This window comes from Amblyomma mixtum, chromosome 4 (assembly GCF_055824585.1).
Source record: "Amblyomma mixtum isolate Tamu chromosome 4, ASM5582458v1, whole genome shotgun sequence".
Classification (NCBI taxonomy): Eukaryota; Metazoa; Arthropoda; class Arachnida; order Ixodida; family Ixodidae; genus Amblyomma; species Amblyomma mixtum.
Window position 1 is genome coordinate 94,927,195 of NC_143015.1, and position 24,144 is coordinate 94,951,338.

General features: G+C 46.3%; 1 protein-coding gene across 1 annotated transcript in view; it reads right to left on the bottom strand.

Moving 5' to 3' along the window:
- Positions 1-302: 302 nt before the first annotated feature.
- The window catches only part of eIF3b (eukaryotic translation initiation factor 3 subunit b), a 47,890-nt gene continuing 24,048 nt past the window's right edge, over positions 303-24,144 (bottom strand). The window contains exons 9-14 of the mRNA XM_089587147.1: positions 20,437-20,509; positions 17,683-17,884; positions 12,864-13,002; positions 4,713-4,916; positions 1,552-1,660; positions 303-487 (exon numbers count right to left, since the gene is read on the bottom strand). Coding sequence (XP_089443273.1) covers positions 378-487; positions 1,552-1,660; positions 4,713-4,916; positions 12,864-13,002; positions 17,683-17,884; positions 20,437-20,509 — 837 coding nt within the window. The 3' untranslated portion in view covers positions 303-377. The remainder of the gene's footprint in view (positions 488-1,551; positions 1,661-4,712; positions 4,917-12,863; positions 13,003-17,682; positions 17,885-20,436; positions 20,510-24,144) is intronic.

Below are 24,144 nucleotides of genomic sequence, written 5' to 3' on the forward strand. Positions count from 1 at the left end.
AACTTGCTGCAACACAGAGCCATGGGAACCGCTGAATGTGCGGAATAGCATTCAGTCATTTATTTAATAAAATCGACGTTACAAATCTTTATATTAGTAAGCAAATGACAGTTCTATTACCCGTGCACCCAACACACATTCCACAATTCACTGAATTTCGCTTCGTCAACTGCTCTGAACCTCACTGTGTACAAGCTCGTACACAGCAAGCAAGTTTGTAGCCGTAAGGCTGAATGGCACCGGGAACTTTGCCGGCCCATTGAGACAGTCAGATGCGTCAGCTTTAAACGGGCAGCACCATGTTAAACAAGGAGGCATTTATTTTATTTTCTGAGCAGCTAAGGCCTGGCGGAGACATGGCCCTCTTCAACTTGAGTTCAGTCTGCGTCACCAGAGTCCTGGGCTACCTCTTCTTCCTTTATAAGGAACTCCACCACTTCCTCCTCCAGGTCTTCCAGATTGCTGTCCAGTTCGTCTGTGTCGATGCCTGCATGAGAACGCAAATTCCTGAGAACATGTCTTGCAAAGGACAACTAGAACACGCACAGGTGTCAAATTGCCAAAGCCACAACTAGCTATGGTGTACGACCATATCAGGAACATCAAAGGCAAAGCACAAGTTTTAGCACAAGCCAGTCACGCTTTGGGGATAATATTTCCCACAGCTACAGCTTGCTTTTCAGACCTCTTTTAAACCTAGCATGAATTATGTCAGTAGTGATAATCTATGTGCAAGTAAGCTGAATTTTTCCCACATTTGCACTCTACTGGCCCATGCTCAACAAAAGACGAGTTATCATCAAGTTCCTATTGGACCAGTTGATTTTCTGAAAACAGTAAGAAAGCACAGCTAGCCCTATATACCAAAGCAACACCCTCAAAAACGCTCTCATCTATTGCATGCAAAACAAACAGCGAAAAACGGCTCCGAAGCATAAAGGTGCACTGAAGAGGAATCTGAACTCGTCTTTTTGCCACGGGAACTCGATCTACACAGTCGCGTGGTGGCTTTGCTTTCGCTTTTATTTTTTTCTCTTAGGTTTCCGTGAATAAATAGGTCTAGTCAGAGACTACATAGCTGCAAATTAGGACCACAGAAATAAAAATACGCGCGGACTCTTTGCTTTCACCGATAACTACGTATCACTCCGCCGATGGCAGAGTGGCAAGCCGCCACGGGATTGGTTAAAAGGTTGGTCGACTCCTCCCACGGGGGAATTAAAAAAAAAAAAAAAAGGCGGGAACCAGATGTTAATCCAATTTAAACTTGGGAAATCGGCCGCACAGGACCATCATTCGAAGTTTCCAAGAACGCTCGGGATGTGTAGATCGAGTTCCGGCGGTAAAAATAAGAGTTCAGATTCCTCTTCAGTGCACCTTTAACATAAGTCAGGCAGTCCAAGGAACTACGGCTCTGACAAGACTGCCTCAGAAACGTCATTCTAGACATGGCAAATGCTAACAACTCCTGCAATTTTGTCAGGGCTTCAATGAAGACTATCAGAGGGAAACTGGTTAAAACAGCCAGGTACACGAAAACAGAATGCCTACCGTCACGCAGCTGCATGCGGATTTCGCGCATGGAGTGGTACTCTGCTGTCTTTCGCTCTTGTAGAGCCCGGAAGTCCTCCAGCATGCGTTTCCGCTTCTCCATCACCTCCTGCAACGGTCACCACCACGTCAAGACACGATCAACTGGCAGTTACACTAAAGAGTACCATCTACATGTGCATTTACTCACACTTAGATACACGCATCTGTTACAGATGCTGCACTCACATACCACAGTCAAACCTCATTACAGAGAACACAAGACATTATGAACTATTAGTTATAATGAATTGCTCCCAATTATTTTCAACAAGCACATGCATTTCTCAGTTTACATACTGAATTCGGATTGCCATAAAAAATTGCATGCACACTTTAGCAATTAAAGTGTTGAGAGGCGAAAGCCGAGGACACTATGCCGTGACGACTTCCGGTGGATGTGGCGTCACACCGTTCCCGTGGCTATATCGATACCCAAATTATACATCTTTCGGGGATCTCAAGTGTTAATTACGCTTAATTACACATTTTTCCATCTAATTTGTCACAAATCCGACGTTTTTCCGACCATTCTAGGACAATTTTCACTATGCCATGATGACTTCCGGTGGATCTACGGATCTACGGTGGTGGAGCTACGGAAAAGGTCTCCCCCAGTTGCCGTTCTATCACTGATTAAATTTTGCTGCTTCAACGATAGTTTACGGCAAAATTTTGCATTTTGAATTTCGGCTATGTCAAACTATTTGATGGTTTATCACCTATTCACTATAACGAGGTTTCACTGTATACGTCGAAAGAGTGACATCTGTGTGTACTTGTGCACTTGCTCACATTTAGATAAATCTGTTAAGAGATGCAGCATTTACATACAACATGTACCATACACCCACACACATATTTATGCAGCTACTACAGTTGAACCTCGATATAACGAAGTCCTACTTGCAGCAGAAAATTTCGTTACATCGCGAATTTCGTTACGTCGAGGTTCCCATGTTTCAGCTGTCAAAATAAAGTATAACTGGTTCAGGAACACTGCTTGTTGATGGGAACTTGTAAATCACTTATTGAGGAAATACGCAAGAAAATCGAGTAATAGTATCGCTAACAAGGGCACCGGATGTTTTTTTCTACATCAGGAGCATAATGAGTGATAGCAAACACCGCGACGGCATCATTTTTCTCCGTGTGCGCATAGGAAAAGAACGAGCGCAGCGCCTAGTACTGAAAGCCGCCACAAGATGTCGCTACTGGTATCATCATCATCAGCATTGAACATTTGCAGCCGGGGACGCATCAGAGAAAAATAAAGAAAAATGTTCGCATCGCTCACGCCGGCGCAGTGGGATTGTGCTCGCGGCGCGGTTATACTCCGACGTAGCGCGAGCGCGCGTGCGCGCGCGGCACGGCGACGTCACGTCCGCGAAACAGCGGCGCCCGATCGCCAGCGTGTTCGGCGGCTACCGGCGCGCTCTGACGGCGCCCGGCGCGGAATGCAGCCGGCTGCATTTCGCGCGGGCCGCGCCGAGAGCGCGCCGAAGCCGCCCACCCAGAATGCACCGCGCGCGCCTCCCACGCCCATAGAGTTACCCACGCCACGCCTCCCCTCTACCCCCTTCGCCACTCGCCTCCTCTGCCAGGGCACGTTTTTTTTTTTTTTCCGCCGCTCACCCGTTTTAAAGGTACGACCACACTAGCTCCACGAGTTTGTCAACACTGAAGACTTTTTTTTTGTTGTTCTCTACGAGGACATCGCACGGAAAAAAAAAAAAAAAAAGAACGAACGGACGCTGCAAGAAAATTCCGGTTTGCGCTTTCACGTTCAGAGTCTACAGCTCGCCAGTGGCGTCATGGCGCGGCGCGTCTTGAAACTTCCATGCCGCGGGCTTTGTATGCGCACGACAGATGGCGCGGCGGTACGTTCTCGCAGATTCCCACACTGCCGGCAAAATTGGCGCGTAAAAGGGCAAATACAAACTGCGTTTCGTCTCGGCTAAACTTTTAGCTCTCATTCGATTGTCAAGGTAGCTCCTGGCACATGCATGCGATGCGCAAGGACTTCGTTACATCGAAAGTGCGGAGCAAAATTACTTCGTTAAATCGCGAAAAAAAATACATGGTTTTCAATGGGGAAGTGATTGGGAAATGAAAAAAATGCGTTACATCGCGAATTTCGTTACATTGAGGTTCGTTACATCGAGGTTCGACTGTATTTCCTTTAGAAATCCAGGAACCAAAACTAAGCGAAGTAAAGCTGTAATCTTATTTTTTTCCTAAATTATAAAGATAAAAAAGATCGAACAAAACCTGCACAACGGGCACACACACAGCCCATTTCAAATAAAAAGAAATATGACCCAGATCGTGCTGCAATGTCGATCAAGATAAGCCAAATCCACTGGCCCAAACAAATGGAAAGTGCCTTGACACTGGGCGATCGAGGCAACGTCAGAGCCATCTTGTAAGCTCGCACTTAATACGTCAAACCATTTCGAGTGTTGTCTCAGTTTGTTCTTTCAGCAACACTAGTTTCTCACCAACAGTGAAAGATATATGAAGAGATCAGCGAAATGCGGAAGATGATGGTGACACAGTGACCAGAAGCCGCATCACCAAAGACGCAAGGATGCGCCGCTGCTTTGATGAACTAGAATTAGAATATTTCTCCACACTCGTGACACCGACGATGACACTGAGAACATTAGAGACTCTGTGACTGCTGGCTCAAAGTGAATGGTGGCGCTGCATAGCCTCAGAGATCCCCACACACTAAAGGTACTTGATGTCACCGCACCGTGCTTGTGAAATCATCCCATGACACAGACACACCTCCATTTCATTTCTTGGCTCTTTTAACATGGCAATCAATCAGTACAAGCCAACTTCAATTTGTTCTCAGTATTCCTCTTACTCCACTTAATTTTTTTTGTTCACAGTAAAAATTAGGGGCGTGTGAACATTCGAACAGCCTGTAAATACTAGTACTTAGCATTTGATTCAATTCACACTGCACTGTCACCATTCGAACCTCCCAAATATTCACAAATTACACATTTCTTGATCAGAGTCTGCAAGGGCATGCCCCCCCCCCCAAATAAAGATTTGGGAAAGGCAGGCAGGCAGAGGGGGAAAGGAGCGAGAGAACAAGTTCCACGTGCCTTGGAGGCCTTGGTGAGCGAGGCCTTGTCCTTGAGGTCGAACTGCTCCGAGTACTTCTTGAAGTTCTTGCGGATCTCCTTCAGCTTCTCCTCGGTGATGAGCGAGGGAGGCCGCGGCCGCCACTGCAGCTGGCAGAAGCGCTCCAGGTTGCACTTGCGCAGGATCCGCCCTTGGAACGACCAGATCCAGAAGGCGTTGTCCGTCTGAAAACGGAGGACAGGGGCATTCCTCAGCGGAAATCAGGACGTCCCCTGGAGATCATAGAGACGTCCCTCGGAGATCGTTTTGGGGTTCTTTAAGCACCTATACATTCGTAAATGCCTCAATCCTCACCTTTCCTTTACTACTTCCTTTTGGGACTGATCACACGGTAACCGCTCAAAACAGTGATTCGCTGCACAGTCGGTCAATATTAATTGATGGTTTTAGGGGGGTTTAACGTCCCAAAGAGACTCAGGCTATGAGGGACGCCGTAGTGAAGGGCTCCGGAAATTCCGACCATCTGGGGTTCTTTAACATGCACTGACATTGCACAGTACACAGGCCTCTAGAATTTCGCCTCCATCGAAATTCGGCCGCCGCAGCCGGGATCAAACCCACGTCTTTTGGGTCCGCAGCCGAGTGGCATAACCACTTAGCCATTTTGACGGCCAATATTAATTGAATCTGGGCATTTTAATTTTTCAAGAGGCTGCGCGCCTACATGCCTTCTCTCTTTTTTTTCTGTATACATGTCGAGCATGAAAGGGCGGATACCGAGGCAAGAGGTTCCCCGAGGCTTTTAAAAACACTGAAAAGGAAGCTGGACAGGCCGTGAGACGAAGACACTGCCAGTTACTACATCAACCAATTAACGCAAACCATTTGCCGACTCCAATTCGCATATCTCAAAGTACTGATTTAGCAAAAAAGTTTTCTGCTTAGCGCGCACAGAAAGGACATGCGGGAACAAGCAAGTGCCTTTGACCCCTTGCCTTAGCCCCACCTGACAAGCAGCAGCCATGGCCACAGGCACGGCCACTCAATGGAGAGCGCACTGGGTGCGGCCCGTCGCGTCGCCCGAAAGAGCCGTATCGCGCCTAGTTCTCATCGCCACCGCTCCGGAACGAGTCCGGGCGGAGAGCTGCGCGCAGCGGCCGAGGCAGTGCTTTCGTTTAGGTGTCCGCGCGGTAGGCGCTTTATAATTTTAGCATTTACAAGCTGCGTTTCACAGATTATGGTGGTGCCACGTGCAAGTTTGCTATTGATAGCGTGATAGCGGCATGTCACCATCACTGCGCTTTTCCGAATCGCCCGTGTGTTTACAGCGAGAATCGAGGCAGAAGTGCGCTTCGCCGAGCGGTCACCCATTCGGTGACAGGCGTTTCAACCACTGTAATAACTTATTACATATTATAATCTTGAACTCGGGACAAGGTTTCGGGCCACTTATTGAACATGCACTTTTTGTAAACTTACGTTTGAGGTCGTAACATTCAGCATTATAGTTCAGCCTGTTGCTCAGTTTTCGCTGGAAATAGTTTCAAGTGGGTACCACCCCGTACGAGGGTCATCCCAAAATTAAGGACTGCAGTTTTTTTATAAATCGAAAGACATTTTTATTTTAAGCAAATTACAAATCACTTAAAAGGGACACACACCGACGCGGTGGCTCAGCAGTTACGGCGCTCGGCTGCTGACCCGAAAGACGCGGGTTCGATCCCGGCCGCGGCGGCTGAATTTCGATGAAGGCGAAATTCTAGAGGCCCGTGTGCTGTGCGTTGTCAGTGCACGTTAAAGAACCCCAGGTGAAATTTCCGGAGCCCTTCACTACGGCGTCCCTCATAGCCTCAGTCGCTTTGGGACGTTAAATATCCATAAACCAAACCTTAAAAGGGACACCATTATTCTACTTTTCCACATAATCGCCGTTGGAGTCTATGCATTTTTACAGACGCTGCGGCAGTTTTTGTACGCCCATGTCATACCAGCTCGCCGCTATGCCGTTAAGGAAGCGTTTGACCGCATCTTTCACTTCGTCATCATCAGTGAAGCGCCTTCCAGCGTGGTGTTCTTTTAGCTTTGGAAAGAAGTGGTAGTCAATTAGTGCCAAGTCCGGACTGTAGGGTGAGTGGCTGATGACGTCCTATACAAACTGTTCTAGGAGAGCGATGGTTTGACAGGCAACGTGGGGGCGAGCGTTGTTCCTCTTCTGCGATTTTGAATCGCCCCTCTGAGTTTTTTAAGGGTCTCACAATATCTATCCGCGTTTACTGTGGTGCAAGGAGCCAACAAGTCTACCAACAATACCCATTTTCGATCCCAAAACACAGCTGCCATGACTTTGCCGGCAGACTGTGTTCGCTTGAATTTTCGCGGCTTGGGCGAATATGAGTGCCGCCACTCACGTGATTCTTGTTTGGTCTCAGGCGTGAAGTGGAATGTCTAGGTTTCATCACCCGTAACAACAGAATGCAAATATCTCCGTTTAATCTCCAGAACGCGGAAGAAATTCGCAGGAGGAGTCAACGCATTGTTGTTGATGGTCGTCTGTGAGCATTCGCGCAACCTGTCTTGCGCACACCTTCCGATATTTCAACTTTGCTGTTAAACTCCTATGAATAGTGCTTCTAGAAACGCCAAGAACCATAATGCAGAGTTCGTCGAGTGTGATCCTCCGTTATTACTGCATCATTTCTTCGACCTTCGCGACTGTTTCATCAAAGATTGACGGCCTCCCGCTTCTTTCTTCGTCGTAAATTTAAGTGCGACCAGCTGCGAACTTCCTACACCACTTGGGGAAGTTTTTAACATCCATGCAAGACTCTCCGTACACTTCCGTCAACTGGCGATAATTTTCGATTGGTTGAACGCCATTTGCGTGAACTTCGCTCCTGGCTGTAGTGACAAACGGGAGCTCCATTTCAAATGGTTGCCGGGCCAAAACTGACAGTCCCTTTCGCGCTGAGTCATGGCTTGTTTGGAAGACGAGGAACAATGAACACAGCAGTATAGCGAGCAGCCACGCATATAGTTTCCTGGCGGCCGCAGCCCTTTGGAGACCTCACTTTTAAGATTACCCTCGTAAATATACTGCTGTCACAAACAGTTGCAAAAGAAACAACAAAAGACAGCCAGTTCAACCAGACGCCAGCAGGCTCAGCCAATGTTTTTCGTTTTATTTTGAAGCCACGTGATGCACCGAAGGAATTCAAGCCTATTTTACAAGCGAAGAACTTTCCTCGAAAGCGGTTTATGAGCAAGTATGATTTTTTCCACCGTAAGACTGATGTTTTCTACCAAATCGGTCAGCAGTGGTCGCATTAGTTTTGCTAGAAAGGCTTTGCAGAGGTCCTCGGTGTGACTGCGGTCTTTTCTCTCGCAAATCAACTCCGGACATTGCTTCTGCGGGAACTCATGGTAACCGATCTTCGGATCTTTTCTTGCGTTTGAGATGCACAGCGGCACGCAGCAGTTGCGTGGCATGGTTTCGCATGCGTTTAGGACGCTGTTGACACAGGCACCGATGAAAAGCACGCAGAACTAGCAGAACCACGCGGTCATGCAGAGTAGTTACAGCGAAAACACGCGCCAGCACAGCCAGCGCACTCCTTGCGCGTCGGCGGCTTGTCACGGAGTGGTGGCGCCCCCGCGGGGAATAGCGGCGGAAACTTCAACTTCTCCCAATACGCGCTTCCCCAGCCATTGAGGCGCGACGCGGCGGGCCGCACCAAGTGCGCCTCCATTGAGCGGCCGTGCCACAGGCATCAACGCAATCATGCACTGCAAGCTTAGACACTCTGCTTTAAAGGTGCACTGAAGAGGAATCTGAACTTGTCTTTTTGCTGCGGGAACTCCATCTACACGTTCCGAGCATTCTTAGAAACTTCGACTTATTGCCCTGTGTGGCCGATTTCCCTAATTAAATCGAATTAAAGTCCGGCTCCCGCCTTTTTTTTTTTTTTAATTCCCCCCGTACGGTGGGCGGAGTCGACCAACGCATGGAGTGCCTTTCACCCAATCCCGTGGCGGCTTGCCACTCTGCCATCAGCGGAGTAATACGTAGTAATCCGTAGAAGCAAATAGCCCGTGCGTATTTTTATTTCTGCGGGCTTATTTCGCGGCTATAGTATCTGCGGATGAAACTATTTATTTACGGAAACCTAAAAACAAAATGAAGCGAAAGCAAAGCCTCCACGGAGCTGGCTGAAGGGCACTGCACGCGTTGGTCGACTCCGCCCACCGTACGGGGAGAATTAAAAAAATAAAGGTGGGAGGTTAATTCGATTTAATTAGGGAAATCGGCCACACAGGGCAATAAATCGAGATTTCTAAGAATGTTCGAAACGTGTAGATCGAGTTCCCGCAGTAAAAAGACGAGTTCAGATTCCACTTCAGTGCACCTTTAACGAATGTGTTTTAACCCACTATGCCCCTACACAGGAGCGATTTCACTACAATTATGCACTAGGTTTGTACGGCTTGTACTGAAGAGTAAACCAACTGTGAAGCTCAAATTGATACAATTTACACCACAGTCACATCATCCAGTTCAAACGAAGCTCACGAGGCCCAGGAAAAATTTCGTTAAAACTGAAACTTTGCAGTCCTGAAACCAGCCCCGAACAGCAACACATACTGAACTGGATCTAGATATATGATTTTATTTATTCCCATCATTCAGCTCTGGCAGCTTTTTGCGATTTTATTTTTTCTTGGATAGCCCAAAAATTTGGCGCTAGAACTGTGGTACAGTTTCAAGAAAAACCCAATTTCTACACAGACTCTAAGTAGAATTTTCCAAGTAGAAAATTAAAGCCAAACTTTCATCCTCTGAATTTCAAAAGATAAAACACCAGAAATCAAAGAATCCAACGCGTACATAATTGTGCTTGTAGGTAACTCTGTAATCGTGCTTATAGTGACGTGCTCTTAGTAATCGTACTTGTAGTGCTTACAGCACTTCAGCTAACCTGGACCTGATGAGAGAGAGGTTTTTTTTCCTTCAGGTTCTACTCACCAAGGTTTGCTGTAACTTGATTAACTAGTCCCGCAGAAAAAATACACTGAAAGCAGCCACCAAGACCAGTGTGCAGTCATTGAAGACCACTCAGTCCAGGTGAAACAGCCTGACACTGCCTAAATGCCCAAAAGTAAATATGGAACAAAAAATGCCAACTTTATGAATAGCTTCCAGCACTCTGCGTGATGTGTACTACTAGCAACTGCCCCCGTCTTCAGGCACAAATTATTATCCAGAGAAGGTAAAATGTTCAACATTTTAATTTTCATTTCGGAGCATGCCACGACTGCGCAGAAAACGTTTTCCCACCCTCCCACACATTTAAGGGGGGACACTGGTCTTGAAAAGAAAATTTTATTAATTTAGTCATAGTTATGAAATTTTCAGGGCACATGTATTTTTGTGCGCTGATTTTAGATATGTCATTTAATTTCATGTAAAACAATTCCTTGAGCACTTGTGCACTTTTTATCCAAGTATTTTGCGGAGAGTTTTGAAGAAAATTTGCTGCAGGAAACTCGCTGAAATGTATGCCATTGGGTTCTCTTGACACCAAGGAATATAATAAGGGTAAAATTGTCATCCTGGCTCTCATAGAACTTGAGTTATAGGGTACTGAAGGTACTGAAGCTGCCACTTCAGAAACAGGAATACACACTTTCCTTCTCATTTCTGAAGCGACAACTTCAAAACTCTATAACCTAAGTTCTGTGATAGGCAGGAAGACAATTTCAGCCTTATTGTATTCCTTGGTGTCAAGAGAACCCAATGGCATACATGTCAGCAAGTTTCCCGCAGCAAATTTTCTTCAAAACTCTCCGCAAAATACTAGCATAAAAAGTGCATAAGTGCTCAAGGAATTGTTTTACATGAAATTAAATGACATAGTATTTAGAATCAGCACACAAAAATACATATTCCCTGAAGATTTCGTAACTGTGACTTCATTAATAAAAATTTTTTTTTCAAGACCAGTGTCCCCCCTTAAGGGGGACACTGGTCCCCCTTAAGGGGGGACACTGGGTAGTGTCCCCCCTTAAGGGGGGACACTACCCTAAAAAGTGAACTTTGAACCACTTGCTCGATTTCATTGAAACTTGCAAATATCACTGCTGGGACCACCTCTGCTAAATTTTATTATTCAGCGGGGGGCTTGTATTGAACACTGTAGTGCTTAAAAATAAAATGGGATGATTTTCAATCATGTGAGTCTATTTTTCTCATCTCCTGTTTCTTCAGTCAACTGTCAGCTTAGAAAAACTATCATTCCAATATTACTTAATAATATTGGTACTGTAGGAGGTTTTCTGGAGTGAAATTTTATGAGGAACACAACTGCGTGCTCAGTTTGTCTATTTTTTTCCTTTTTTCACTCTAGAAAATGACTAAAAAAATTGATGCAAAATGCAAATGCAATACCATTCAAAATAATTCCACAGTTGTGTGCTCTGGACATTCCCAATGCCACATAACACAAAAAATTGGAAAAATTACCCTTATTTTTGAAACAATAGTTTTCCTATGTAAGCATAGTAAACCTTGGCATAAAGGTTGCATACCATACTTCATAATTATTCTAGGATAATTAAATTTGGCAGAGGTGGTCCCAGCAGTAATAAGTTTCAATGAAATCAAGCACGTGGTTCAAAAGTCCACTATTTAGGGTAGTGTCCCCCCCTCTGTGCAGCTTCTGTCAAGACCTCGTATCTCCACAATACGTGACTCGACATTCAGGGTCTCAATTACACTTGCCCTGAACAGCTCCTGTCGTGAGAACTTGCTACGTAAGTAAATTAGCACATTTTTATTTTATTTATTTATTAGTTACCTGCATCGCCCCGCAGGGCATTACAGCAGGGGGGGTATGGACTTCATTATAGGTATAAAACAATTATTGCAGTGCATGGAAAAATGCTTCATTAGATGTAATACATACAATGCTCGATGGCAAACTGTTCCAGTCCCGAACAGTTCTAACAAAAAAAGAATAACACAAGACGTCACCCTTGCAAGAAAATTCCCTGACCTACAAGCAGTGGTCCAGTTGCTTCGATATATAATGAGGTGCCTAGATACATTGTTCGCGGTTTATGCCAGTTTTTGAATAATAAATCTCATGGAAAAATTTCAATCTGATGTACCTTCTACGGTCCCTCAGCTCTTGCCAGTCAAGTTTTCGTTTGCTTTCCGTCATACTAACTTGCCGATTATAATTACCAAGAACAAATCTAACTGCCCTATTCTGAATTTTCTCTAATTTTCCTACACACTCAGATGTGTGCGGGTCCCAGCAAACACATCCATATTCAAGTATGGAGTGTACATGTCTGAAATACAGCTGTGTTCTTAAGTTACTTGGTAAATGGCTAAAATTCCGCCGTAGAAAACCCAAACGTGATGCTGCCTTATTCGTAATATGATTAATGTGCTTATTCCATCGTAAGTCCGATGTAAAAAAGACGCCTAGATATTTAAATGACTTGCTTATGTTTAGAGTAAAATCATGAATTCTATACCTATACGGATGATTAGCACGTTTTCTTGTGAAGGTGACGTGAACAGTTTTGTTTATATTTAAGGACATGTCCCAACGTACACACCAGTCTGATACAGCAAGCGGATTGAAGCACACATCTTCGCGAAACAAACAAAAGAAAATGCACACTGACAGCAGTTGTACAACTGCCGTAAATAAGAGGTGCCCTTCTTAAAACCTATTCCTCTTTGTGTTCGTTTGGTATGCCCGGCTTTAAATGGTTCTGCAGACAATTTTGCCCATTCGGCAGTTCATTATACAGTCACACCCACTTATAACAATACCGGTTATAACAATCTATTGGATATAACAATGGTCAGTTGCAGCACCGTCAGCTTTTGCATGTGTTCTATGGTATTTTCGGCACAACCCTGTTACAACAATTATTGGTTATAACAATGATATTTCCATGGCACTTCAGTATTGTTATAAGTGGATTTGACTGTAGTGTACTCACAACTGCACACTGCACCTTCTCTATGCTGAGATTTGATAGTATTCAGGACATATGTACAAATACAAGTAAATGCAGCATCTGAAGGTCCTACAACCACGAGTACAACAAGTTTAAAAAAAAAAAACGAAAGAGAAAAAGAAAGGGGGGGAGCAGACCTTGTGCAGCCACCAGCTGACGCCAGAGACCACGTAGCGCCCCGTAGGATCCCACTCAACGTCCGAGGCCATGAAGTGGTCATTCTGGTTCATCATGGTGAAGTCGGCAGTGTCAATGAACTCCAGGGTCCCATTCATGCTGCAAGCACACATGGGAAAGGCAGGCTTGAAGACGTCCATGGAGGAGCAAACAATCATCCTCCATGGGCCAAACAATCGGCAAACTTCACATGGTCAGCTTTCTACCTTCGCAAGTCGTTGGGAATGGCCGCAAAAAGCATTCAAATTAAAGGGGGAGCCTGGTCTTAAAAAGAAAAAATATTAATGGAGTCACAGTAAAGAAATCTTCAGGGAATATGTATTTTTGTGTGCCGATTTTAAATATGTCATTTAATTTCATGTAAAACAATGCCTTGAGCACTTATGTAATTTTTATGCATGTATTTTGGGAAGAGCTTTGAAAAGAATTTATTGCACGAAACTTGCTGAAATGTATGCCATTGGGTTCCCTTGACACCAAGGAATGCCATAAGGGTAAAATTGTCTTCCTACATATCATAGAACTTATGTTATAGGGTTTTGAAGTTGTCGCTTCTGAAATGAGAAGAAAAATGTGTATTCCTGTTTCTGAAGTGGCAGCTTCAGTATCCCATAACTCAAGTTCTATGATAGCCAGGATGATAATTTTACCCTTATGGCATTCCTTGGTGTCAAGAGAACCCAATGGCATACATTTCAGCAAGTTTCATGCAATAAATTTTTTTCAATGCTCTTAACAAAATACATGCATACAAATATGACATAAGTGCTCAAGGAATTGTTTTACATGAAATTAAATGACATATTTAGAATCAGCACACAAAAATACATGTGGCCTGAAGATTTCTTAACTGTGACTCCATTAATAAAATTTCCCTTTCAAGAGCAGGCTACCCCCTTAACTGGGTTTTCAAGTTAACAGAGCGCAGCAATAAGAATGGGATTCAGCAAAAAATTTAGCTCCAGGAATGTGATACCTCTATGGATGAACTTCGTGGTTATCGTGCACTGCTGCATAACCTAACTTGCAGCCCATGCTGGTCAAAAAGAAAGTTGACTCCAGATACCATATAAATGCATCTTACGGCCACACCCTGTTCTCCTGAAGGAAATAGTACAGAAAAATAAAGATCCGTGTAAAGCCTGTTTCAAATGCAATCGAAAACACTAGCGAATATCCTGCCACCGCGGCGAGAGCCAAGGTTCCAACAAGTTGGAAATTTTCACTGCGACACACCACTCAATCGCTCAGTCGCTTGCATGTGAACCAGACTTAAGGGGGGACACTGGTCTTGAAAAAAAAAATTTTATTAATGAAGTCACAGTTACGAAATCATCAGGGAATATGTATTTTTGTGTGCTGATTCTAAATATGTCATTTAATTTCATGTAAAACAATTCCTTGAGCACTTATGCACTTTTTATGCTAGTATTTTGCGGAGAGTTTTGAAGAAAATTTGCTGCAGGAAACTCGCTGAAATGTATGCCACTGGGTTCTATTGACACCAAGGAATACAATAAGGGTGAAATTGTCTTCCTTATCATAGAACTTAAGTTATAGAGTTTTGAAGTTTTCGCTTCAGAAATTAGAAGGAAAGCGGTATTCCTGTTTCTGAAGTGGCAGCTTCAGTACCCTATTACTCAAGTTCTATGATAGCCAGGATGATGATTTCACCCTTATTGTATTCCTTGGTGTCAAGAGAACCCAATGGCATACATTTCAGCGAGTTTTCTGCAGCAAATTTTCTTCAAAACTCTCCGCAAAATACCTGCATAAAAAGTGCACAAGGAATTGTTTTACCTGAAATTAAATGACATATCTAGAATCAGCGCACAAAAATACATGTGCCCTGAAAATTTCATAACTATGACTTCATTAATAAAATTTTATTTTCCCAATGCACCCAAACTTTCTGCAACCCACACAGGAATAGCCTTCGAAATGCACTTGCGTGGCCTCCGCGATCAGCTCCGGCTGAGAGCAACAGTGCACTTGTGATCACTGAGGCCAAGCAAATGCAGAGGGGCTTCCATATGCCGCCTGCAGATGGCGCCCGAGGCAGCGGCTCATCATCATCATCATAACTTTTCCCTGCGCCACAAGTTCCCGCTATCCATATCAGCATCACCAGCTCCAGTTTTTTATGGCTCTCAAAGGCAAGGGAACTGTGGTAGCCATGTCAGTTCATTGTAGTTGTGGCTTTCGCGTGCTGCTGCCGAGCGATGCAATTTTAGCACGATGGGCAAGCTACACAGCTGCGAGTTTGCTCTCAGACACGGCAAGCATGCGGCAGGCAGGAAATTCGATGTGGCCAAGAAGTGCGTCCGACGATAATTTAACTAAAAGGATGCATTGAGGAACGCAGGCTGCAAAAAGCGCGGTTTCCAAAGCAAGTCATGCAAGTTTTCCGACCTGGAATAAAAGCTGCTCTGCTATGCGACAGAAGCGCGGAACAACAGCTATGCGTTGACAGAGGACATGCTGCGCTACTTCTTGTGGGAAGAGCATGCACAAGAGCACAGCACCAGCTCAGAGTCGGAAGACTCCGCAGGTGACGACTGAACGTAGAATAAATGCCGCTCATTCCCTGATTATAATGTGTTTCTACTTTAAACTTCTTTTTTCGCACAGCATGCGTATGGGTCGCACCCAAAAAATTGGCCCTCGAATCTGGAAAAAAAAGTGCGGCCCTTGCATGCTTTACACAGGAGTCATTGCCGCGCTGTTCTTATCTCAAAAGCAGGCACCCACTGCCCAATCTTTAACCAAATAAATTTACTGCGTTGCAACCAGCTAACAGATTTTTTGAGGTCATTCCAAAAACTCGAACTTCCAGACAGTTCTAACATTTTTTTCCACTCCCTTGAAGGTCGAATAAACTAACCTTTAATGCATCACCATGAAGGGGGAGAGATCAGAGCCTATGACGGTTACAATGCCACACTTCTCTGAGCAAAAGCAAAAGTAGCGCTGCAATGGGTTGTCTGAGTCACGTCGGAGCCACAGAGCACGTTCACTGGCCAAGGCAGAATGCATCAACAGCCCGCTTGACACCTGAGCATCAAGTTGCGGTGGAATGCGCATGAGTTGTCTGCAATGGTCCTTCGAAATACCTATATGCCTACTTCTATGAAGCGCTTCGCATTATTACCTTGCACAATTGGCAAAGGCCATGAGATTGCATCTCAACTAGTATGTGTGACACTTGGAAGCTCAATGCGGGAGTAATTGGGCCGGCCATTGCCACTACACTATCACGCTGATCTATCTGTGACTCGGCGTGCTGTCTAGGAGGAGTCTGGGCTTTTGAGAGTGGCTTAGAGGAGGTGTTTCTGGATTGCAATAGACTGTGATGTGGCAGTGGATCCTGTCGTGAACGCGCCACCATGAATGCCCCACGCAAAGTGAGAGCGCAGTGTTTCCCGGGGCAGCGAGCGAGAGGGAACTCGCTGAAAGAAGCAAGATGAAGCAAGCACCTCCGGCTATACACCCCCTACACGCACGTCCCATTGGAAGCCATGTAAAGCGCAGCGGACACTGTCACGTTTTCAACGTGATCGTGCACTCTTCTTAGTAGCCCAACCTGATGGCAGCATAGGGCATGCCGTCAACTCAAGCAGCAACAACAACAACGAGGAACAAAATAGCCAATCCTATCCAAGCCAGTCCAAGATGGCGCCTTTCACAGCAGTGAAGGACCAGTTTGTTTCTGACAGCGATGCCCGCACATGTCTAGGTTGGGTCGAGAGAAACTATCTCTGCAGCATTGCTGGAGTCCACTTTTGTCCACAAAATCTAACTTCTAGGTTCCGAAATATCGGTGTGCAAATATACGTTCCTATGAGGTGCCCGACGTTCCTCAATAAAATCTGAATTATAGGAGTCGAAAAAACAGGCGGGCTATTGTAGTGGCAAAAATCGCTTTTAGTTTTGGCCAACACAAATCATCAATTCCAGAGGCTTTCCCTTGCTGCAGCACGGGCCATCCAGGAATGAAAGCAACTGACAGGTGAGAGCCAATTTTTTGCTGGCCTGCGGTATAACCCTGCGACCTACAGTATCAAGACTGCAGTACCAAGACTGCCGTACCAAGACTGCAGTACCAAGACTGCAGTACCAAGACTGCCGTACCAAGGCTGCAGTACCAAGGCTGCAGTACCAAGGCTGCAGTACCAAGGCTGCAGTACCAAGACTGCCGTACCAAGACTGCAGTACCAAGGCTGCAGTACCAAGGCTGCAGTACCAAGGCTGCAGTACCAAGACTGCAGTACCAAGACTGCAGTACCAAGACTGCAGTACCAAGACTGCCGTACCAAGACTGCCGTACCAAGCCTGCCGTACCAAGCCTGCCGTACCAAGCCTGCCGTACCAAGACTGCAGTACCAAGACAGCAGTACCAAGACTGCAGTACCAAGACTGCAGTACCAAGACTGCAGTACCAAGACTGCAGTATCAAGCAGTACCCGCCTGCGGGTATGACCACCTTAGCAGTTGTGCGTACTGTGCAACAGACATCTGCAGAGATATTCAGGTGCTTCTTGTCAACCAATCACTGATTTTCCCGTGAAGCGAATGCCAAGCACTACCTGAAACTACATTGCAACAGGCATACTTCAAGCATGCGAGGGCTTTTTCTAAAATACTTACAAACTTATTTTACGTGTATCATGTTTTGAGTGCTAATGAATTCTTTTCACCCCAGAAAATCAGCTATGCACTGCTCGGCCTGAAGCAATGAACGAGGGAGGCCGTGCGAGTGAGAGAGGCAGAAGCACTCACGTTCGCAGGCCGGCCAGCACGATAAACTGTCCGCTGGGTGACCAGAAGAGGTGGTTGCACTGCTTGCGCTCAAACTTCTTGAGGAGCACGGCCGAGGCACCGGGCTTGACCCCGTAGAAGGACACCGAGATGTGGGGGCTGTCCCCGTGGATGATGGCAAACTTGCTGCCCACGGGCTCCCAGGCAAACGCCACTATCGAGTCTGCAGCACGGGGGGGGGGAGGAGGTGCGAAGGGAGCAACGTCAACGCAAAGCTGAGCCGACTGCAATTCATGCACGGCTTCAGATGGAAGCATAAAAAAATTTCAGAAACCTCTTCTAGAGCACACTGAAACACAGCTATACCTTGGGTTTGGGTTTATGGAGGTTTAACGTCCCAAAGCGACTCAGGCTATGAGAGACACCGTAGTGGAGGTCTCCGGAATAATTTCGACCACCTGGGGTTCTTTAACGTGCACTGACATCGCACAGTACACGGGCCTCAAGAATTTCTCCTCCAAAGAAATTCCAGCCACCGCGGCCACGATCAAAACAGTGTCTTTTGGTCAGCAGCCGAGTGCTATAACCACTGAGCCACCGCAGCGGCACAGTTATACCTCACTATAACAAAATGGTTTATAATGAAATAATGCATTTACGGCAGGATATTGATAATACAAGCCTCTTAATAATATAACTACTTATTAAGGGGAGACGCGGGTCTTAAAGAATCGAAAATTCAAGAAAATATCGATTTTTCAATTCTCTCTTATTTGCATTCATGAGGTTCTTTTTCACTGCCAAAGCTGATATGTCAACAGTTAGGCATAAGTAGTCCTCACTTAACTAAATACGGGTGAAAAGATCATTTTTGCATGGAAAGTGCCCAGCTAGGCAGACTGCCAAATATACCAATGCAGTAAAAATCTGGCTGGTTACGGTTTTGTGTCCGCCAATGCAGCACTGTTTAACTGCTCCCTTGAGCTATTGCAGAATAGGCCAGTAGGGTAATTGGGACGACACCAGGCTTTGAACAACACATAACCACCTTTAAACGTTTAAACTATGGAGGTGAGTTTCAGCCAACTCCTTAGGTATCGGCCGTTACTTATTAACACCCCTCAATGTCGATGGGAACTAGGACTCTGCATGGCAAGCCGCACATTGCCATGAAGCCAACCCACCTCCCCTAATACTTGCAGGTAACCCGCACCCCCGCATTTTAAACACTTTTTTTTTTTTCAATTTTTAGTGCGGCTTATGCGCAAGAAAGTACGGCAAATTGCATTGCTGTTGCGTGCGTTTTGGGCAAAATTTTATTTCGCAAATTTCGCCTATATCCAAACTATCTTGCGATTTTCTTACCTGTTTGCTATAACGAGCTTTTACAGTATACAGTTGAACCTCGATATAACGAAGTCCTACTTGCAGCCGAAAATTTCGTTACATCGCGAATTTCGTTACGTCGAGGTTCCCATGTTTCAGCTGTCAAAATAAAGTATAACTGGTTCAGGAACACTGCTTGTTGATGGGAACTTGTAAATCACTTATTGAGGAAATACACAAGAAAATCGAGTAATAGTATCGCTAACAAGGGCACCGGATGTTTTTTTCTACATCAGGAGCATAATGAGTGATAGCAAACACCGCGACGGCATCATTTTTCTCCGTGTGCGCATAGCAAAAGAACGAGCGCAGCGCCTAGTACTGAAAGCCGCCACAAGATGTCGCTACTAGTATCATCATCATCAGCATTGAACATTTGCAGCCGGGGACGCATCAGAGAAAAATAAAGAAAAATGTTCGCATCGCTCACGCCGGCGCGGTGGGATTGTGCTCGCGGCGCGGTTATACTCCGACGTAGCGCGAGCGCGCGTGCGCGCGCGGCACGGCGACGTCACGTCCGCGAAACAGCGGCGCCCGATCGCCAGCGTGTTCGGCGGCTACCGGCGCGCTCTGACGGCGCCCGGCGCGGAATGCAGCCGGCTGCATTTCGCGCGGGCCGCGCCGAAGCCGCCCACCCAGAATGCACCGCGCGCGCCTCCCACGCCACGCCTCCCCTCTACCCCCTTCGCCACTCGCCTCCTCTGCCAGGGCACGTTTTTTTTTTTTTTTTCGCCGCTCACCCGTTTTAAAGGTACGACCACACTAGCTCCACGAGTTTGTCAACACTGATGACTTTTTTTTGTTGTTGTCTACGAGGACATCGCACGCAAAAAAAAAAAAAACGAACGGACGCTGCAAGAAAATTCTGGTTTGCGCTTTCACGTTCAGAGTCTACAGCTCGCCAGTGGCGTCATGGCGCGGCGCGTCTTGAAACTTCCATGACGCGGGCTTTGTATGCGCACGACAGATGGCGCGGCGGTACGTTCTCGCACACTGCCGGCAAAATTGGCGCGTAAAAGGGCAAATACAAACTGCGTTTCGTCTCGGCTAAACTTTTAGCTCCCATTCGATTGGCAAGGTAGCTCCTGGCACATGCATGCGATGCGCAAGGACTTCGTTACATCGAAAGTGCGGAGCAAAATTACTTCGTTAAATCGCGAAAAAAAATACATGGTTTTCAATGGGGAAGTGATTGGGAAATGAAAAAAAATGCGTTACATCGCGAATTTCGTTACATTGAGGTTCGTTACATCGAGGTTCGACTGTACAAAGTTCGACTGCGTTATTTATTAAGGTTAATCATTTTCACATAGCTTAGAGCCATTATCATGGCCCATGCTGTGCAAACAAAGAACAAGGAACAGCACACTTGAAAGAAGGCAGACGCACCTTTGATCTCGAGGCTGTCAACGGGGATCTGCTTCTCCTTCATGAGGAAGATCTCAAAGTTGAAGTACATCCCCTGCAGGGGCAGACCGAATAGGATTGAGACGCGTGACCAGGGATAGCCTGCCATCGTTACAAGTGCACATTTCAACACTCTCAAAACACACTGATCCCAGTTTAAAGATGTCAATTGAAAACGTAGCATGCTGCAAACCACATGCCGCATTCACACAAATTTAGTGCAATTTCTTTTTGAAAGTGAAAGTCATCCCTTGCTTTACATCTGAATCACTGTTACTGAATACAGTCAATCCCGAATACACCAAATCACCGTTCAAATCGAGCAGCCAGGACGTCTCCCTCGGAATCCCATGCAAAAGGACAACACTCATCATCATCATCATCCGCCTGACTACACCCACTGCAGGGCAAAGGCCTCTCCCATGTCCCTCCAATTAACCCTGTCCTTCGCCAGTTGCAGCCAGTGTATCCCCGCAAACTTCTTAATCTACTTTCTGCCGTCCCCTGCTACGCTTGCCTTCTCTTGGAATACACTCCGTTACCCTTAAGGACCAGCGGTTATCTTCTTGCCTTCTCATTGCATGCCCTGCCCAAGCCCATTTCTTTCTCTTGATTTCAACTAGGACATCATTAAACCGCGTTTGTTCTCTCACCCACTCCGCCCGCTTCCGATCTCTCAACGTTACACCTGTCATTTTTCTTTCCATACCTTGCTGCGTTGTCCTTAACTTACCTCTTTGTTAGCCTCCCCGTTTCTGCCCCATAGGTGAGTGCCGGTAAGATACAGCGGCTGTATACTTGTATAGCACTAGCTGTTCTCATTCATCAAACTCCCATTTACCAGAACATTCGATACATCAAACAGCGCCCCTGCAGTTGGTGCTCCTCATACATCGCTTTCCACACGTGGAACAGCGCTGCGCACCTCCTAGCTGCGCTAGTGCTGTAACACCACGTCACGAATTAAACTTGGAGTGCGTGTGTATCAGGTTAGCCTTCGACCTCTTGTACACACTTCCCACGTGACAGCCATGTCACGCGGTGAAACCAACCAAACTGCAGAAGCCTAGTGACCGCCCTCGCCTAACGTGCTTCACTAACTACACTGCTGAAGGCAATGCTGAAACCAACTGTACCTTGATTTTAATCTGAAAGCTATTTTATTTACGAAGTACTATAACAGGATTAAACCTCTCGTAATAGGCGATGGTTAGTTCTGAACTGTCGCCAGCTGCGGCTTCAATGTGAAGCAGGCTAAGCCTAGCGGCCCGATGCGTTGCCAGCACGCCGGCAGGAGGCTCGTCACTGTAAGAAGCATGTCACTGGAGATGGTGCAATGCATTTCTGCTTGTAGGTTACAGATAGGCTGATCAATTGGCACTTTCTATGTCGAACTATTGATATATCAAACTATTCTGCAATCATCTTTGAGTTCAATATAGCTGGGATCGACTGTAATTATTAGGCCATAGAATGGGGGGCGATTGGTGAACCCCTCCTTGCCGTGCATCGCATTACCCTGTGAACCAGACTCGCCTCACATCCCACTATTAGTTCTCTATACATCAGTTCAATCTGGATGCACTTGCTGAAACAGTTCAAAAAGTGCAACCCTTTTGCAGTAGTCTTGCCAGTGCAGCACGTGCCCGCTGCACTTTTGTATTAGTCTTTCACCCGCCTAGTGCAACTCGATTTCTTGGCTGGCCTGCCCTTCCCGAAGAGGAAGTGCAGCTGTAGTGTAGCAATAAGGCGTCGCCCATGCGTACATCGGTGAACGTACGACCACAGTCTTAATGAAATGTCGGCTGTTCTTTCATGAAAGGGGATGGTGGGTAGCTGTTTGTGGCACCAGAACTGCAAACCTGAGCAGTCCAGTCCAGCCCTGTTGGCAGCATTTCAGCACATGTTCACAAATCGGGCGTGTAATACAAGCTACGACTTTTTCTGGGGAAACAATGACTTCACAGCAACATTCAGTGACTTGCTGCTCTAAATTTCTTGACACGGTTCAGGCTATTGGCAGCCGTTGGCGCAGGTGAGCAGATGACCAGGCCTGCAGTCAACCATGAATGTCAAGCTGCACACTCACGGTACGGCACACTCACGGAACAAAACAGGTGCAGCGACTGCAGCCATAATGAACAGACCTCAATGTTGAACCGTAACTTTGCCAAGCTTTGAGGCAGGGAGTAGAGGCAGCGAGCGGTGCTAAAGTCACACAAAATACTAGACCAGTGGTGGCGAGGGTTATGCATTGCGGTGCACTGGGAGGCTTTCTTGTCGGTGTGCAGCATGACTGATGGCCCTTCTGTCAAGCTTTGAGCTTCTTTGCCGTGGAAGCAACGCGAGCAGAAAAGCCCACTGCCTAGTCTTTCCGCGCACTCTCCACATGCTTGGTGCATGCAAACACCATCACACTTTGTGCCCACTCAGCCTACTACTTGCGGTGTGTACAGCGCAATCGGCAATCTGAATATTGACGATGCACATCGCCACTCACAGCTCCCTGTGCGTACAGCATGACTAGTGATCGCAGAGTCAGTCATATATCATATGCAGTGTCGTGGAAGAGTGTTCAGATGATCCGAAATTCTGCACACTGTACACAATGCACTCCAGTGGGAAAATTCAATGAATTTGTGCTATCATGAAATTCATTTCAAGCATGTTCATATCACCTAGATCATACTGGACGGCCGTCACGGCTAGGACTAAACTTGCGACCTAGGGATCAGCGGCCAAACGCCAAAGTGACTAAGCCAGCTTATCAGGTGCAGCAGAAAGACAGAGAGAGAGGGAGGAAACAAACTGACCAACAGTTACTACGCCTGCGCAATGCAAGATTTAGCAACTGCTACTTGCGCTGTTTGAAAGTGCCGTTTGCTGGGGTGGTATTCTGCCGGTGTCGCCTTTTGCGACATGTCGCATATGGGCGGGGCCTAAAAAAGTGCTTACAGATGCTCGAAGAAACGGAAAAAGCCGCCGGCACTTTCGTCTGCGGTGCATTCATTCACTCCGAGAAGCGACAATTTACCACTGCTGATCCACTAGCAGCAGTAGTTTCGTATCTTTTATAGCAAGAATATTTGCCATCACATGACGTCTAATGTTCAAAAAAACATTTACAAATTTAATATAAACTTGCTTTACTTCATTTAAGTCTATAAAACACCGCGAAAAAGCTCCAAATCTATTTTTCTTCCGTTCCGGACGGTTGTGCTAGGTTTCGGCTGCGTTTCGGGCAGTTGCAGACGGTAGCAGTGTAGCTGGAGGTCCCATTAGGCTTGCGCGCTCCAGAATCGAGAGCGTATCTAAAAAAACTAGGCTGAATTGCAGCTTAAACTTTATCGTCGAAGCAAGGTAAGTCATAGTGAAAAGTAACAACGCCAGTAGTTGCCGGTAAACATGCCGACCGGAATCGCAAGGACTGCTGAATTGGCTGAAGCGGGCAGCTCTCGCTTGAAAGGACGTCGCCATGTTTTCACGCTAAGGGCGCAAAAGCCGCAACTGCCGATTGCGTTCGTACACTAACGGTAGCCCGTCGCCCGCGCGAATCGCTTCAGCGCATTCCGTTGTTCGACTAAGCATAGTAAACTGGGGCGACGTCACGATGACGTAGCAGGAAGGCGGGTCCGTGTCGTCACGCCGCCGTCACCGCGGCTCAAGCCAATCAGCGAAGAGCGAATGCGA